Source organism: Felis catus, chromosome B1, assembly GCF_018350175.1.
Source record: "Felis catus isolate Fca126 chromosome B1, F.catus_Fca126_mat1.0, whole genome shotgun sequence".
In the NCBI taxonomy this organism is placed as follows: Eukaryota; Metazoa; Chordata; class Mammalia; order Carnivora; family Felidae; genus Felis; species Felis catus.
Window position 1 is genome coordinate 41,783,927 of NC_058371.1, and position 18,798 is coordinate 41,802,724.

Consider the following 18,798-nt stretch of genomic DNA (forward strand, 5'->3'; position numbering starts at 1 on the left):
CTTTAGCCTGATGAAGTCCTCCGATATCGATCAGGATTTATTTACAGACAGTTACTGCAAAGTGTGCAGTGCACAACTGATATCCGAATCTCAGCGCGTGGCTCATTACGAGGTAAGGACGGCTTTTCCCATTTGATGTTTTCAGTGGAAGAAAGAGTGGTGCAGACTTGGTGTGGGACTTGAGGACAGATCCTTTTCGTCTCAGGGCATGTTTCAAGAGCCACAGGGCTTGAGCTTTTACAGTCTGAGATCAGGCTGGGGCAAATGTGCATGTGTGGGGTGGGGACAGAGGCCTAGGGACATCAGTCTCAGACTCTGGCTGCTTCCCAGATTCTGTCTTTTTATTTTTCTTTTTCTTTTCTTTCTTTCTTTTTTTTTTTTTTTTTTTTTTTTTTTTTTTTTGTGCCTCAGCCCCTGGAGACTCAATGGGCTTTCTCTACTTGTTAAATCTGTCATTGCTCATCCCTGAAGTTCCTTTCAGGGACACAGGGAAGGATGCATTAGTGCCAGCTTCTCTTTCCTTCTATGACCCTGAAGATAAGCTCAGAGGCCTTTTGTTAATCACTGTCCAGAGAGATGGCAGCATCAGTGATTCAGCATCAAATTCCTTCCACACGATGGCTGCTGCCCTACATGTGTTTATCAGCCTAAGGACTTTCCCTGTAAAGTTGTAGCAAAGTTTTAAAATCCAAATACTTTTGAAGGACATGATTCAGGGGCTTTGGCTTTTTAGGGTGGAAGAACAAATAGTTGCCTTTTAATCCTCTACTGAGAACAGAGAATGAGAGAAGGGTTGGCCAATGTTCTGGGTGGGGACAAGGTTCCGCACATGGGGACAAGGGGACGCTGGGTGCCCCCAGATGCTGAGTGCTGCCCAGGGCATATTCACCTTATGAGAGAACATATACCAGTGGGAACACGAGTTTTCAAGTGTAATAACTTGTGAGTAATTTTAGATTGGAGGGCTTAGCCAGCAATTTTCTTTTTGTCTGACAAGCCTGACAAATGCCAGTTGTCACCGTCACTCACCAGACTCCTCTGAGCCTCCGGTTCCTCTGTGCACGATAAAAAAAATAAAATTAAATAAAAAATAAAATTAACATGCACATGCACACGCCCAGAAACACAATAAACTGACCCCATATACTTCCTGGGGTTTTGTGTGACCAAATGAGACCTATTGAAATAGTATTTGTGAAAATGCTTTGGAAGCTGTAAAGTGTGCTGAACATACAAAATTATATTGCTTTTCATTATTAACTCCATTGCAGCAATATTCTGACGCAGGCAAATAAAGCATGCTCTTCTGAGAGAACTTTTAAAAATCAGAATCTGTGAAAAAAAGTTAGCATATTCTTTTGTCAGTAGGCAATCAAGTGTTAGAAGTAAATGTGAGCTCAAAAGAATGATCTAAAATGGAAGATATCCATCTTCTGATATTAAGAACTTTCTAATTTTGGTGGGTATTGCTTTATAAACACACACGGTTTTTATTAATATGATTTCCTCAGTTAAGGAAAATCAGGGAATTCATTCCTACTCTCAAATTCCATAGCTTCCTATTAGCCCTTTATGTTCTCCCTTTATTAGACTTTTTGTGTTCAGTTTTAATCTTCTTACTAGATTCTTGAGGGCAGAAGCAGAGTTTTATTCATTTGCTCTTCCGTAATTCCTGGAATAGTGCCTGCACATCACAGATGTACAGTTAGTGCTTGTTAACAAAAATACCTTGGTGACACAGTCCAGCACTGCTTTATTGTTACCTGAACTAGAAAAGTAATGTCAGAAAATTGAAAAAAGAGTTTTTTTAAAGAAAAAGATCTTAGCTGCTCAATTAAGGGCTTAGTTATTTGAACACAGGTTTTCCTGTTACCACTCTGTATCCTTGCTGTGGCACAATTTAATTGTTTAGAGAATGTGTTAATATTTGTTGCATGTAGCATAGATGAGATAGAGAAAAGAAAGCAATCAAAATATATCTGCAATTAACAGTGTTACACATCATCAAAACAACATTAAACACACTTCCATTAAGCATGGATGAGGACTCTAAGTGATGGTTTACTCCCTGCTTCCAAGACAGAGGTGGGGTACTTCTTTCCAAGACAAACAGCGCTACACATGGTTGCTGCAAAGCTGCTGGGGATGTGAACAGGGTTCACACCTCCTGAGCAATCCGGTCTTACCAGCTTCCATTAGGAGGCTTCCCCAATTTTTCATCTCTAAGAGGATGATGGCTTCCATCCGATGATCTTGAAGGCCATTTGAGAATTGATAATCTGACCCTGTTCATCTCCCCGCTCCCACCACATACACTCTCTCTGCTGAAATTGCATGAAGAGTGGGTCTCTATGAGTGTGAAATCGCACTCAGGTCATTGAAAATGTTATCACACTGAGTCTCAATGCTCTATCACTGATGTATTGCTTTAGCTTGATTTTACTCAACTAGAAAATATTCCCAGCTTCCCTATGGGGCAAATCAAAAAGAATCTACTGTGTACTTTCTGCTGTGTCCAGCACTATTAGTATTAGTTATTACAGGGAATTCTGAAGCTCTATGAGAAACAGTCTCTTCCCCCAAGAAGCTCATAAACTTTGTTGGGCAGAAAAGCCATGGGTGGTTCAATGTGGTATAAATAGGTGTGTGATGCTGAGGACGTGATCTGTAGAATTCTGCTGCCTGCTTTGAAGGAGCTGCTGATCGGATGTGATTTAAACAGCTGTGATCGGATGTGTTAATTCTTCTGCCCCTTTGACTTTCTGATATATGCTATGTAGTGCTGTTAACTTTTTAGGTTTTTTCATATTCCAAATTCTAAAGAGCAGGTCACCACTAAGAGCTATTATGACCAAGAAAGATTTGTTGGGAATGTCATGAATTATCTAGGCCTTGATGGATGGGTTAAGTTTAGGGGTTGCTAGAATGAGAGGTATCTCCAAGGAGCTATGAGGAGGATTTGTGTTAGGGAAGGGAGGTGCACTGTAGTATGTAAGGGTCACGTGGGGTCAGAAGGTAAAGGAAAGGGGACTTTGTACTTTCCTGTGGCTCTTAAGCATTTGGTAACTTGACAGCATTTCTGAACGACAGTCCATTGGTGGTGGTCAAGGTGTATTGTTAGGAAACGAACAGCATTGGTATGACTTTGGCTATGGAACTAGTGTGCCAGCCTTTTGAAGTAAAAGAGAAAAACACAACAGATGGGTTAATGCTTAATAGCTGCATGCCCCATTTAAAAGGCTGAACCTTTGTATAGGAGGACAGAAAAACCTAATATATGTCTAATGGACCAAAAACACTTCCATGCTATACTTTTAAAATCTCTTTTTGCATATGAAATCCTGAAGTGGAAAAAATGGGAAATATAAAGACATTATTATTTTTCTTACTTGCTAAGCATTAATAACATGTTAATCTTTGGGTGGAAAATATAATTAGATGTTGTCTCTGCTCACTGAGTCAATAGAACAAGTAGGCACAGAAACAGAGGGGGAAGAGAAAGCTTTCACGTGTGCCTTTCAACATGCCTGGATGTTATAGAGGTTAGCGATAATTTTCTAGTGAGGCCACTTGAGCAGTTGGTTGTAGTTTTAAGTGGCTAAAGAATAATTTTCTGCAAAAGGAAAGAGTTGCTTGCATGAGTGAAGGAGTGAGTAGTTTTCTGGCGTGTAGGAAGAAGAGGATTTGTATACGGAAGACCATGAGAAATGAACTAAAAAAGACAGGGAATTTTTTTTTCTTGAGTAAAGCTAAAGGAAAAATATGAATGAGTGATCTAGAAGGAAAGAGAGAACTCTTGTCAGGCAGAATCAATGAAGTCGGCGTAAATGGGCCAGTTCCTGCTGCTTGTCTCTTCCTGTGTAATTAATTGTTCCTTGCAAAATCAATGACTCAGGTATACTGGCACCTTCAAACAAGATTGTATGCTTCCTGAAGGCAGGCAAGAGTCATGCACTGAGTTTCTTCATTTACTTCTACAGTGTCAACCCTAGAGTTTGACCCACTGTGGCTCGTAGGCACTTGTGGGTTGATGAAGAGGCTGAATTTGGGGACTGGTAGAGGGAAGCAGTGGGTTAAGTTTAATGGAAGCATTGATGGGTGTGCCAGAAGAGGCATTGGTATACATTGGGAGTCAACCTGTACTCAGGAGCTGGCCTCAAGATATAGGTGATGGTTTTGTAGTTCTAAGAAAGACAATTCTCTAAATTGATGAAAAACCTTTCAAACATTTCTGAGTCTTGAAGTAACATCAGTCTTGATAAATGAACCCCATTAAGCCACCCAGGAGTGGCAGAGTCCAGGACTGTTCTCTCGTCAGGGAAACAGCAGGCACATAGAGCCTACAGAGGCACACAAACCAATTTTTCTTATTTCACTTTTTTCAGTGTCATCCAACAGAACTTTGGCCTTCCCTAACTTCTATTTAATCCAGGGGAATAACCAAAGGATGACCTTTTGGTCTCTGTAAGTCTGGTAGTAGGTGGGATGTAAGTGCTTTGTGGTTAGTGATAACAAGGTAAAAACTGAGGTTCTTCATATGTGCTGATTAAAGCAACATGATTTTTTTCTACTACTAAGCCCTTAATGACTTTTCTCCCTTCATCTCTCATAGCTTCTCAACTTTGCTTTTTCCTTTTCTTTTTTTCTGAGTAAGCATGCAGGCTGGGCAACTCCTTTTCTATGTATGAGAGTAGTTGGTCAGTATCATGTTATGTTTCTGCAACCCGTCAGCCATACTAACTGAACTTGAGTTCTGTCTGGGTTCACTGGGTCAACAGCCATCCTGGGTATTGCAGGTGATATGCTCCTGGAGATGCAAATGCTACCTGGGTGAGGACAATAAAAGATCTTTATAGCAAGATTCCCATGGAGATGCTTCTTTGCACTGTGCATTGAGAATCACTGCTTCAGTCTCTCCAAACCTCTTACAGTCATGACATGCTTAATTTCTCCCAGATGCTGTTAATACCATTATTGGCTCATTTGCCGAGGCTAACACTATTTTTGTTACCCTCTGTAATGTCAGAGGACTTCAATCTGTTCCCCATTGCCTAATGGTCTTTACCTCTGTTTCTTGACCATTTCATTGAAGACTCTTGAGCTTCTGTAAAGTTTCTAACTATTCTCATATTTTTCCATTGTTTTTATTCCAGCAAGTCCAGTCATTTTATCTTTTATCAATTATTACTAGTCAAAATAGTTCACTGGAACACAAAATAAATGGTTAATAGAGAGGCTACCATGAAGCAAACAACAGTAGACTGAAGAACACTCTCAACTCAGGGCAACACACACATTGGCTATGAAACGTTGTCAGATGGTGTGTGCTTAATGCTCATTGGTTAAGGGTTGGTAGAGTGTGCTCTGTAGCATGAGTGCTCATTTGCTGAGAGCATATGACATCGCTTGGTGGATTTTAGGAGCCAGGCTGTCTTCCATTGGCTAGAACTCAATCACATGGTCTCACCTAGCTACAGGGGAAGTTGGGAAAAAGAATTTAAATGTGTAAGAAAATGAAGTGAGTTCAACAAACACATAGGATTATCTCTGCTACAGTCTACTCCTCTAGTCACCAGAAATCCATTCCATTTTTCTTTTAACACATAGAGTACATGTCCCTTCTCCATGGAAACACCCGCAAGCCCTACCTAGTCACTTTGTTCAGCTCAAATTTCGGAGTCTCCAGGGAGGGAGTAAATCTCTCCATCAGATACGATGTGATTCCTCTGGGCTCAGCAGCCTGTGAGGAAAACAGGAAGGTCACCCCTCCTCCTCCTACTTTAGAGTGGTGAGGACAGTGGTAACATTTCTGATTCAGAAAAAGGAAGAAAAGAAGCCAGACTGATCACTGGCCCATAGCAGAGCTGGCATCCTGCAGGGAAGGCATTAAGAAGTGTCTTTTTTCAAGGAGTGGGGGGAGTTCCCTGAATAGATTCTGATCTTCCTCTGTGAGAAGGACTTTCTTGTCCATTTTTCTTAATGACCCCTATATCTACCCTCCACAGTTCTTTCACCATCCATTGTCATCACCACATCTGAAATGGATCTCGGGTCCTATACTATCTTTGGGAACTGCCAGCATTCATAGCCCACTTCTTTCCTGAGACTGATTTAAGGCATGTGGAATATTCAAAGCTTTTCTAATTCAAGATAATAATTGCTTTAGTAATACAATTCTCTCAGTGATATGGAAGCCTTCTGATTTATTTTCTTTTAGAAAGTTTCATGTGTTGTCACCATACAGTTCTTTCCTAGACACAATTTCAAGGAGTCTTCTTTGTTTTATTCCTTCCTCATCTCTGTGCCTGTTTCTATTCTTCAGTTTAATAGTGGCCATCTTGAGGTTATCTGAAAGTAGGTAGAAATATCACATCCTCAGTCCGGTTTTTGCCAAAGTCTTGAGTCACAATGTGCGACTGAGAAGTCTCACTGGGTCTTCAGCACACAATGTCTTTTAATAGGACATCTTTCATTTCTTGGTGACTGGAAGCAATTAGCAAATAAATGACTTTTCTAAGTAAGTCCATAATTTCTAGAATAACTCTTTTTTTATTTCTATCTGCTAATGTGCCAGTTACACATTACAGTTCTTAGAATTTTATTCTTTCATAAAAAACCTGACCCGCAATCAATAACAGACAATTAGTAGCCAACAACATATATGCAAGCATTCTGTTTTTCCATCATCTTCTGGTTGTTTTAGAAATGTAACGATCTTGGGGTGCCTGGGTGGCTCAGTCGGTTAAGCGGCCGACTTCGGCTCAGGTCACGATCTCGCGGTCCGTGAGTTCGAGCCCCACGTCGGGCTCTGTGCTGACAGCTCAGAGCCTGGAGCCTGTTTCGGATTCTGTGTCTCCCTCTCTCTCTGACCCTCCCCCATTCATGCTCTGTCTCTCTCTGTCTCAAAAATAAATAAACGTTAAAAAAAAATTAAAAAAAAAACTCTTTAAAAAAAAAAGAAATGTAACGATCTCCTAGCACAGAACCATCTAGTTCCCCAAGAACTGTAAGCTCAGTAAGCAGGTAGTCTACATTCCACAGTATTGTAGTCAATAGTTTTTGCCAGTGTTTTGCCACTGAGTAACCTGGATCTGCTATATCTTTACCCTCCCTACTTACCATCCATCTCATCTAAGTCAATGTCAAATATTTAAGTTTTTTGTTATGGGAGAGCCTCCATTTCTATGTTGGCCAAGGTAGGCTAATGGTAGTAATAAAGAAATAAAAATGATTTGTTGCTCACATTATAGCCCACTGTGGGTTGCCAGAGGGGGATTTTGTACTGTGTAATCATTTAAGACTCAAGCTAACAGAAATTCCACCATCTTTGCTTCTGACATTGCCCTGAGTATCAAAATCCAGCTCGCACCTGAGGAAACGATGGGCAATGTCCGTGATTTGTGCAGGACATTTTTGGGGGCCAGGCCTGGAAGAGGCATCATGTCCACACACATTCCACTAGCCAGAACTTAATTGTGTTTTCTTCTGACTATATGGGAGCTGGCAAATGAGCTTAGCTATGTACCCAGGAGGAAATGGGAGCCAGTTTGGTGAGCACATAGCATTGTCTCAGTGTACTATATTATGTGTATGACACTACAGGGGATGTGGTGGTTAGAACCTGCTTTGGGGATATTGAGGATGAAGTGAGGGTGGAGAAGAAAGAGGAAGAGAGGAAGTCCCATGCATCCCAAAGGGGGTAGGCTTAGCAAGGAAACAGGAATGATTCTGGAAATAAAGTGGCTGGGGGCTGCGATGAAGATGGTGCCTATTCATCACAGTGCTTTGTAGGAGACAGAAACAAATATGTTGTTTGTCCAAAATACAAGGGAATATGGGGCACCTGGGTGGCTCAGTTGGTTAAGCGTCCGACTACGGCTCATGTCATGATGTGACAGTTAGTGGGTCTGAGCCCCACATAGGGCTCTGTGCTGACAGCTCAGAGCCTGGATCCTGCTTCGGAATCTGTGTCTCCCTCTCTCTGACCCTCTCCTGCTTGCACTCTGTCTCTCTCTCAAAAATAAATATTTAAAAAATGAATAAAAGACAGGGGCTAAAATGCTATCAGATAAGGATTTTCTCTCCAATTCCTCTGACCTAATTGGTCAAGCACAGAGATTTTCCATTTGGAATTTGGGGCCTGTGTACTGAGTGTCATGTCAGAAGAGTAGGATTTCTTTTCTGCTCTACCATTTTGGGCCTAGGGCACTGGTCCCCCAGGCCCTGAATTCTGCATCCCTCAGATGTCTGAAGGCCTGCCCTCTCCACACACTGGTGATCCAGGAGCAGCCTCTGCAGGGGTCCAGTTGTGTGCTGAGGCTGAGGATATAATGTGTGGTATCTCAGTGTCTTCTAAAAGATGGATGTTTGAGAGAAATTTCCATGTTCTCTCTCTTTTAGGAAAGGTCATTCCTCTGCTCAGAGGCTAGTTTATTATTGGTACTGGACTCTTTGATCTTGTTTCCTGCTTTGCTTTCGTCACCAAATTCATGGCCATGTCCAGCAACTAGACAGGATTCTTTTTTTTTTTCTTTAAGTTTATTTATTTATTTTGAGAGAGAGAGAGAGAAAGCATTAGCAGGGGACGAGCAGAGAGAGAGAGGGAGAGAGGATCCCAAGCAGGCTATGCGCTGTTGGCAAGGAGTCTGATGTGGGGCTTGATCTTAGGAATTGGGAGGTCACGACCTAAGCCAAAAAATCAAGAGTCAGACGCTTAACCGACTGAATCACTCAGGTGCCTCTAGACAGTATTCTATATAGGATTTTTCTGTCCTCACTTTACCTCTGGATTCTATTCTTTTCTTTTCCTTGTTTTACTTTAATCTGTATCTCTTAGTTATTTATTTTACTCTTTTGCATTAGATGTAGATGTTACTTGATCTGTATTCTTAAAGTCTTAATAAAGACAAAAATAGTGGGGTATAAACATATAAATATTTAATCTTTTTATTTTAGCATTTTATTCATTTTTTGAAGCGGCAATAAATTCACGAGATTCAAAATTGAAGAAGCATGAAAGAGTGTGTAATGTGAAAAGTCTCCCACCTGTTCCTTAGCTCCCCAATTATCCTTCTCAGTTGAAAAGTGTGACAATTTTCTTTGAAATATTCTATGCATATAGATAAAACTTAATTTTTCCTTTGATATATTTTCTGCAAATGGCGACATGCTAGACCCTCCGTTTTTTTTTATTTGTTTTAATTGGGGCATAGATATCCATTACATGAATGTGTCATAATTTGTACAGAAATATTTACTGAATTGACCGATGACTCCTTGGTAGCACTGATAAAACTGGTGTAAAAAAGACTTTCTCCCTGTGAATGCTCTTTGAGTGAGGCACATACATATCTGTTGATTTTCAGATCCCAGTCTGTACTAGTTTGTTATTGACAGTGACAGTGTTTCCTCCAGCTTTCCATCCCAGCATTCACTTGGAAACATACGCATTCCTGACCTCCTCATCACCAAGCCATCTGGTCTTGTTAATTTTTTTTTTAAAGACATTAGCAGACAGAGGATTCTTAAAGGCTAATGACCTAAGTAAGTGGGCTTGAGTGTTGATCTAAGCCTTGTGTCTTTGTCTTTATTTCTTCTCATGATGGGAGAGGGTGTTGAGGACAGCAAGCTTTCCTCCTTCTCTGTGATTTTGAGAATTTAGTTTCCTTAGGCTTTTACTAAGATGACTTAATTTGGGGTAGAGTTTTTCTAACTTTGATTTCCATCACTTTCTCTGAGGGTCATATAAAGATGTAAATGCATCTATCTCATCAGGAAATGCCCATGCCACCTCCAAATCGCTCCCTCTTGTGACTATGGCTCCTGTCTCCTTGCTCAATCCTTCAGGTATCCTTGGTCTCTGGGAGGCCTGGCTGCTGAAAGGGATCTTATGTCCATTCTCTACTGATTCAAATATAGAAACACTCCTTCCTTCATTGTGCAAAACCTACAGGCAGTTTTTAGATTTTACTAAGAAAATAGGAAAACTAGAACAAAACTCTTTTCTATCTGTGCTGCTCATCTTCCTCCGGGCTTCTAGAGGACCTCTTCCGGCCTTGCAGTCACAAACCTTACCCCTGACCTCAGATGTTGCCCTGCATTCTGATCCAAGAAATCCTACTCATTTCGTGTTTGTATCAATTCTTTGGGGCTCTGCGGTTAGTGTTAATAAGTCTATCTTCTGGAAACTAAGCTTCTCCAGTTTCTGCCTAAACAATACCTCTTGATATTACTCCCCGGTGTTCTATGGCCCTAAAGCCAGCCCCCACATTTAACCTCAGAGCCCTTTGGGGTGCTGCCACTTGCTTTAAGCCCCAGAGAAATACCTTCACCTTTTTTCAACTTTATGGAAAAGTTCACGCTCCTTTTTGGCTCACCTGCTATACTCTTTATTTTCTGCCTGTGGAGTAAATTCACTCTCAGCTTTTCCTCAGAGTAGGCAAAGCAGGGCTGAGTTATAAAAAGAGCTTCTGCTGTATTCAAGGTCAGAAGCCTACGTTTTAAGTACAGTCTTGGCAAAGTAACTTAACCCTTCTAGCTCCTTCTTCTGTAACATGAGAACGTTCAGTGTCTTCTCTCATTTTATCTCCATGCCTCATGCCCATCTCCACAGGTAACCCTTTTATTAGGGTTGGTGTGTTTTTTATTTATATGTGTTCTTTAAAATATGTATTGCTTTGTGGGCATGTATACTTTAATTTTCATTTTAGATTAGTTTTAGGTATACAGAAAAGTTGCAAACATAGTATGGAACATTCCTGTAAACCTTGACCCAATGTCCCCTAAACATCTTGCATTCCTATGGCATATTTGTCACAGCATTTAACATATGTAATGTATCATAATATTTATTATTACTATTATTATTATTATATAACCTACATTATAAAGTGTGAAGTTCGTACTTTATTTAGATTTCCCTAGTTTTTACCAAATGTCCTTTTTCTGTTCCAGGATTCCACCCTACATGTGGGATCCCAGAGACTGATAGGTTCTCAGACTTTCCTTGTGTTTGATGGCCTTGATAATTTTGAAGACTACTGGTCAGGTAGTTGAATGACCCTCAGTGGAGACTTTTTCTCACGATTCATATGGGGTTCTGTGTTCTCGGTGAGGAAGCTGTCAGAGGTGAAGTGCCATTCTCATCACATCTCATCAAGGGTAGTATTATCAACATGACTTATCACTGTTGATGTTCACCTTGATCTTTTAGCTCAAGGTAGTGTTTGCCAGATTAATCCACTGTAAATTTACTCTTTTTTCTCTTTGGAAGCAAGTCATTATACACAGAGTAGGCATGTATTTTTAATGTATACAAAAGGTATTGTGATGTGAATCTCATTCTTACCTGGCTATTTCAGTCAGTGGTGTGTTTCTGAGAGCCATCCATGTTCCTACACGGTGTCAATCCTCTTGCTGTTAATTGCTGTACGACATTCCATTCATCATATTTTGATTTCTTGTTCCTTCAGGGATGGACACTCAGATTGCTTCTGGTGCCCCCTTATAAAAGCAATGCTGTGGAAAACATCCTTAAGAATGTTTCCCAAAGAACCTGTGTGGGAATTTATGTGAGTTGGATGTAAGGCAAGAGTAGAACTTGTGCATCAAAAGCCATATTATTACTTGCTTGTCTAAACCTTGCTTAGTAGTGGGTCAGTACATAAGGGCTCCCATATCCTTGTCTCCGCTGGTAATTGGCTGGTTCAGCTTTCTCATTTTTTTTTCTAATCTGCTTGATATTTGATATCTTGTTATTTGAAATCACCATTCTCTAATTATTAGGAAGTTTGAACAGCTTTTGGTATACTTACTAGTCCTTTCTGTTCATATTATGATTATGTTATGATTTCTGTTCATATCTTGTATCAATTTTTCTATTGGTATTCTAGTATTTTTCTTTTTGATTTCCTCATATATTCCTTGTTGGGTTTAGGCATGGTAAATATCTTCTAGTCGGTCCTCTTATTAAAAGTGTTCATGATATCCTTTGTTAATTTTGTTTAGCTTGTTAATTAAAAAAAAATATATATATATATATATATATATATATAATCTTTATTTATTTTTGAGAGAGAGACAGAGTGTGAGTGGGGGAGGAACAGAAAGAGAGGAAGACACAGTATCCGAAGCAGGCTCCAGGTTCTGAGCTGTCAGCATAAAGCCTGACGTGGGGCTCGAAGTCACGTACGGTAACCTGAGCTGAAGTTGGACGCTTAACTGACTGAGCCACCCAGGCACCCCAGCTTGGCAAGTGTTATGTGATAAATTTAACAAACTTTTTTGCTTTACACATTGTTTAAGAAGTTCTTCCCATCAATAGATCACAAAAACATTACATATTCTAGCTCCTATTAATTTGACACTTCTATTTATTATATTTACATCTTTAATTGTATTTGGAGCCTGCATTTATGTATCATATAAGGTAGAAATCTACTTTGATTCTTCTGTGTACAGTTCACCAGATTTCCTACCACCATCTACAACCCCTTCTTTCTCATAATTTGTGGTGTCAACTTTACCATATGTTAGTTTTCTTCACGTACTTGACCCCAAATCAGACCTTTCAATACTGTTCTGTGGTTCAATTTATCTTCATCTGGGCCCATCCATGCTATACTTAATTACCATCCCTTGGTGTTATGTCTTAATATCTGAGAGTGACAAGTCCTATCTTTCCTCTTCTGTTGCAGAGTTGACTTAGCTTTTTACACAGTGTATAATTTTGTTGTTTGTATAGATGCTTGAACAAATTCACAAACTCAGTTGAAATATGTATCGAAATTCCATCAAATGTAAGAATTAATTTGAAGAGAATTGGTATCTTTATAGTATTGGGTCATATTGAAGCAGGGATATCTATCCATTTCATTTTAAGTCAATTTCCATATTAAATTTCAGAAAAAAAATCTAACATCTAGCACATGAGCACATATATAATTGTGCAATTTAGTTCTTAATAATATATATATTCAGTCCTATTCTTTTGCTAAGGTTTGATCATCGCTCTTTAACTAAACTGTAATTATGTTGAAGACAAGCACCATGTTCTTTTTTAAGTTTATTTATTTATTTAATTATTTTTGAGAGAGAGAGAGAGAGAGAACAAACCAGCAGGGGAGGGGACAGAGAAAGAGGGGGACAGAGGATCTGAAGTGGGCTCTGTGCTGACAGCAGAGAGCCCAGTGCAGGACTTGAACTCAGGAACTTGTGAGATCATCACCTGAGCTGAAGTCGGATGCTAAATCCTGACTGAGCTATCCAGGCACCCCACAGGGCCATGCTTTTAATTTCTTTTTTTTTTTTTTTCTTCACTGTATTTCAACCTAGAGGGGTATAATGAATACTGGGGTTGTTTGTTTGTTTCCCCTCTGACTTTTTTTTTCCCCTTCTTTCCGTCCCTCTTTACTGATTTGGTTGCCCCTTCCATCTGCTTCCCCTGGGTCAAAATGCCTAATGTGGCTGTGTAACAGTAGCTCATACCTACCTCCATTTATCGAGTGAGGCTAAGCACTTTTTTTTGCAGTGTGGTGCATTTCCTCTGGGGATGAGCAGTGTAAGTTAAAACTCTGCTGTGTCAATAAGTCAAGGTGAGTTTTCAGCTTTATACAACTGCATTCCCAACCATTAGAAAGATGTTAACATTTATTGCCAAGCTGTCTCTTAAATATCCTGTAATAAAAAGCCAAAATATGCTATCTTTTTTTTTCCAATTTCACCCTTAAGCTGCATTTTCATTACCACATTTTCTTTGTAAAGTGCTCTAACATTCTTTATTGAAATTTTTATTGTTTCAAGTGATCCCTTAATAGTCTCCTTTGAACTAAAGGAAAAAAAATTATTTTCTTAAAGGAAAGTATCATAGTGGATCCTCTTTATTTTGCTAGTGACCTATCTAACCCCCACCCTTTTGACTATTACTGCCTTGTGTCTGCTTTTCAGTCTACATAAGTCTCATGATCCAGAGACATGATTTGACCCGTACCCTATCCAAATGCATATAGGAATAAGCTATATGATAATGAGGTTTTCCTAGCTTAAAAGCTGTTTTAATCTGATTGTGTCACTGTGCAAGGAATTAATCAAGTCAGTTTGCTTTGAGACTTGTGTGCAGTGAGAAGGCAAGACTACGTTGGAAAGAAATCATTAAAAGTCTAATGCTGAATAAGTTGAAGCCACTAAAGAAGCATGAGATCCCTTAGCTCTGGTGCTTGAAGAACGCAAATGTCTTTGGACTGGCTTGGCATGCCTGAGATAAGACACTGGTGGGTGATATTTATGGGCTAATCAATATTCTGATTCAGTTGAGGAGGAAACCCAGTTTTGAAGTTAATCTGATGTCGCTGGGTCTTTATGGCATTTAGAATTTTTCATGAAATGATTTCTGATAAAGGAATACAAAGTCATGTTTACTACACTAGCACCTTAAAGACCAAAGCATGTTTGCTCAGAAAAGCAATCTTCTAGCTAAATATTAATGTGGCAGAGATACACATGCCCTTTTTAATAAAGAGTAGCGCTGAGTCCTGAGGTCCAGGGCCATCCCCTGAATCTTTGAACGATAGGAAGCACCTGAGGTGACCCTGTTCCCCTCTTTCAGCACGCTCAGCCTTTTAGGTTCAACTCCGGAATTCAGAAGGGTCTTATCCTGCCCTCTGGGGATGTTCATGTGGGAAACTGCAAGTGTCTCCAGCTTGTTCTGTGACAGTGGTGTGTGCAGAAGGACATACTGGTTAATGTGCTTATATGTAGGTCAGCCAACTAGTGCCGGCTTCTGAGGTGCTGACTTGCAGCTATTTCTGAATGTTTTCTTCTGAGTTAGGAGCGGTGATGAACACCCCTGATGTTTGCCTGCGTTTATTCTCCCAACATATTTTCCTGGACATGTACACTCTGTGAATGCCCCATAATAGATCCCATTTTCTTCCTCTATGGGGATCCCCAGATGAAAAAGACAAAGAGATTGCACTTATTTCGGGTAGGGAGTTAAGGCAGGCACGGAAATGACAGCCATACAAATGAGAAGGGGGTGAGCCGCAAGAGAGAAGCATAGTGTGTTATTTATCACAGAGATTTAAGATGGCTTGGTTAGAAAGAAAAGACAATTTGACTTATTCATCTCTATTTAATGAAATGTGAAAATAATAAAAATAACTGCCTGTGTCTTGTCTGTAGACTAGATAGGTATTATAATATATTAAATAATTAAAACGGGCAAATGTGATTGCTTCGCATATAGAACAAACCCCTGGTTACGGCAGCACATCTCTAAAAGTTAAGGCTACTCAAGGTCACACTTCAGGAAATCTTACTTTTTTTTTTTTTTTTAACTTGGACATTTGTCCTATGTGTGATCATAAGGAACTACTTATCCATGTCTTTAGGAAATAAAGTCATTTCTAATGCCCTGAGTTAAAAGAAGGAAGGAAGGAAGGAAGGAAGGAAGGAAGGAAGGAAGGAAGGAAAGAAAGAAAGAAAGAAAGAAAGAAAGAAAGAAAGAAAGAAAGAAAGAAAGAAAAAAAGAAAGAAAGAAAGAAAGAAAGAAAGAAAGAAAGAAAAAGAAACAAAGCACAACCCTTACAGTGATGATCAGTGTTTGGAGTGTTTGGTTCCCTAGAGTTTTAGGTTGTAGCTCCAAGGATCATCCATGTGTAAGACCTTGGGAGTGGTGTTTCTCAAACTGGGCATACACACACATGGATGTAATCTTGAGATTCTGAATATTCTTTTAGACTTCAAAAATTTTAATGATATTTTTAATGCCTACATATGACCAGATATAAAGCTGAAACATTCCTCTTTTCTGGGATAACAATTAAAAGATGTTCTCATAAAATAGGACTTTAGATTGTGAAGTGATTGTTTCTCAGACAGGAGTCATCAGATCCTTGAGAATTTTATTCTTGTCCACACTTGAGAATTATCTTTTATTACTTATAGTTGAGAAAGATTGACTTAAATCATATTGCATAGTGGAGTTCACTATTTGATCATTCCTTTTGGGGCTTAATATTTTTACATTGCTTCTGTGCCAATGATTGCCAAAGCTGGTCAGGCAATGATTTATATTATTAAAATGATTACTGGATTGATTCATTTTAATGATCACTATATTAATTTTCTATATATGTTGATGTTTTAAAAATTTTTATACTTAAAATTTTTGAATAGCTGCCCTTTTGTGTATTCAAACTGAAAATCATTTAGGAAAGCTCTCAGGAGAAAACTCCACTGTGAAGGGGACAAATCTGTATATTCAGAATAAAGGAAAAAACTGTTTCCCTTCTTGTCTGACTCTTTCTTTTTCTCTCTGTCCATATATATTAGAGATGTAATATATACCTGTCTCTTTCCATATATTAGAGTAACAGAGTTTTTGATTATCCATCAGTCCATCCATCCATCTGTCCATCCATCTGTCCGTCCATCCGCCCATGCATCCATCCATCCATCCATGCATGCATGCATCCATCTATCCATCCGTCCGTCCATCCATCCATCCATCCATCCATCCATCCATCCATCCATCATCTACTTTCTATCTATCTGAGAGACAGATGCAGACAGACAGACACAAGAAGAGATAAGCTGGAGTAGATGCTAAGGGAGACAGAGCAGGGGTATGTCCTATTCACATTCAGTTGAGGAGGCTTTGGTCTGAGAAAAAAAAAAAAAACCCCGCTCCATGGTAGAGAGTGTTCTGAAGCCTGGGCTGGAGGAGGGGGCAGGGGGTGGAGGAAAGTCCTTTCACTAAAACTGCCTATAATTTTAGTCACTGTTTGGTTCGTTGGTGAAACATTGTGTTGGCCCGGGATGAAGCCCTGGGAAGTAAAGTTGAGAAATTGCCACCACAGCAGTAAAGGTAAGAGGAGATTAATCTCCACTGAGTGCTGCTTTGGGAAAGCAAGTGCACATAATCTCCTTTATCAGGGAAGTTTTCCCGTGTCAGAGTCCACTGAAGTTAGAGGTGATTAGGACTGTGAGGAGCATCTGCAGGGACCTCTGTGGCTCTAAAATAGGGTAGATTTATGCAGCATATGGAAAGTCAAGGCAGCTCTTCAAGTAGAATCGGTCAGGGGGTAGAGAGGTTTATTGGTTTCTAAGTGTTCTTTTCTGCTTTTCAGAACATCTTTTTTCATCTGGCTCACAAGCGGGGTTTGAAAAATAAGATGTCCTGCCCACTGCAGCTTGTCATACATTAACAGCCTGGTGTTAGGACCTTGGAACACAGCCACACAGGTTGGCAAGAACAGATCCCACTATGGGGTTTCATAAATATTTGCAAGGCGAGGAGGAAGGGAACACCAGAAAGTTCTTCCTGAGGAGTGAGGGGGTTGGCATTAACTTGCAGATCAGGTCTCTGGGTACAGCTACTTTGGTTCATGCTTGGATTTAAAGTTCTTTGAAGACTTGCCCAGACCGAGTGGAGGCAGGGGACGAACAGCCGATCCCTCAGCCTGTAGTAGAGGCTTATTTGGTGTGTACTGTGTCCTCCTGCAGCCCTGCTATGAAGCCAGGTGGCCATCAAGGCCATGACGCTGCCTCTCTTGGGACCTGCTAGTGCCCTTGATACCCTTGTGTTCACCCATGGAGGGCTTTGGCCTGGACTTAGGGGTCTTACCCCATGTCCAAAGTGCCTGTTCTAGTGTATTTACCAACCAAGCAATCTCAACATGGAGGATGTTGCAGGTGAGGAGGAGTGTGTGACTGGCCAGCTGACTCTCTGCCAGGTGTGCTCTCCTCCTCAGACTTTATTTTATGGCAACAGTTTCATTTACCGGGAACCAGCCCTGTGCCAGTCTTCATAGGCATCATGTCATGTCATTCTCTCACTGACTCTCAAGGTAGGTATGATTTTACACTTGCCCTTTGAAGAAATTGCAGTAAAAGTTACATGATTTGTGCAGCTGTGATACCCAGGCCCTATTATTTAGGCAGTTTCCCCAATACTACCTTGTCTGGTCCTGTCACACTCCCCCTTTCCTCTGTCTGAGAAGGGACAGGTGACAATGCAGTTGAATCCAGCAAGCTTGTACTGTCCCTTCAGAATGTGCTAGGCCCTGAGCCCAGGGCCCAAGAACACAGAATGAATGGTGCTGTCTCCATCACTGCACGAGCTCCCTGGAGGGCTGGGGCGAGTGTGTGCCCAACGTCAGATACCTCAGGTCGCCCAGTGTTAGGTCAGAGCCACCCTGGTGTCCCGACAGTTGGCTGGCACTATGTTTTGGTGGGGCTGGCAGCAGAGCGTGGGAGATCATCAGGCTGGATTCACAGAGGAGGGCTGAGCAAGGCTCTGAAGAGTGAGGAAAGTTCCAGCAGTGAGATGGGAAAAGGAGCCTCCAGGCCGGTGGCACAGAGCTCCAAAAGCAGAGTTGCGTGGGAATGGTGTGCGGTGTGGCTCTGCTGGAGCCCAAGGTGAGAAGCGTGACCTAGCATGGCTCCAGTACCTGCCCGTCCCTGCCACGCAGGTGGAGGTCCGCTCCAGAGTAGATGGGGCGTGGAGCTGGAAGGGTCTGCACTGAAGCTAATCCTGCCTGGGTATCGGTGAGCTCTCCAAACACGGCAAGTGGCTATGTGGCCTAGAACTTCATGAAGCTTGCCTGACACCCAAAAGGAAGAGAGAAAACAAGGTGACTTGTGGCTGAAGGGGGAAAGAATTCCAGCTTGGATTTGATGTAGAGGCGGAAGGAAATGCTGTGAAAATTGCTTCAGGCTTGCAAATCCAGGCACCTTCACCTCTAGGTCTCTGTAGCAGCTGCATGGGGTGGGGCCCAGGAGGGAAGGAGATATTCTAAT

General features: G+C 40.8%; 1 protein-coding gene across 9 annotated transcripts in view; it reads left to right on the top strand.

Annotated features, from left to right (window-relative positions):
• Positions 1-18,798, top strand: part of ZMAT4 (zinc finger matrin-type 4) — a 348,048-nt gene that overhangs the window by 69,748 nt on the left and 259,502 nt on the right. For all 9 annotated transcript variants that reach the window (XM_045055515.1, XM_045055517.1, XM_045055518.1 and 6 more), the window contains one exon: positions 7-112. In XM_045055515.1, coding sequence (XP_044911450.1) covers positions 11-112 — 102 coding nt within the window. In that variant the 5' untranslated portion in view covers positions 7-10. The remainder of the gene's footprint in view (positions 1-6; positions 113-18,798) is intronic.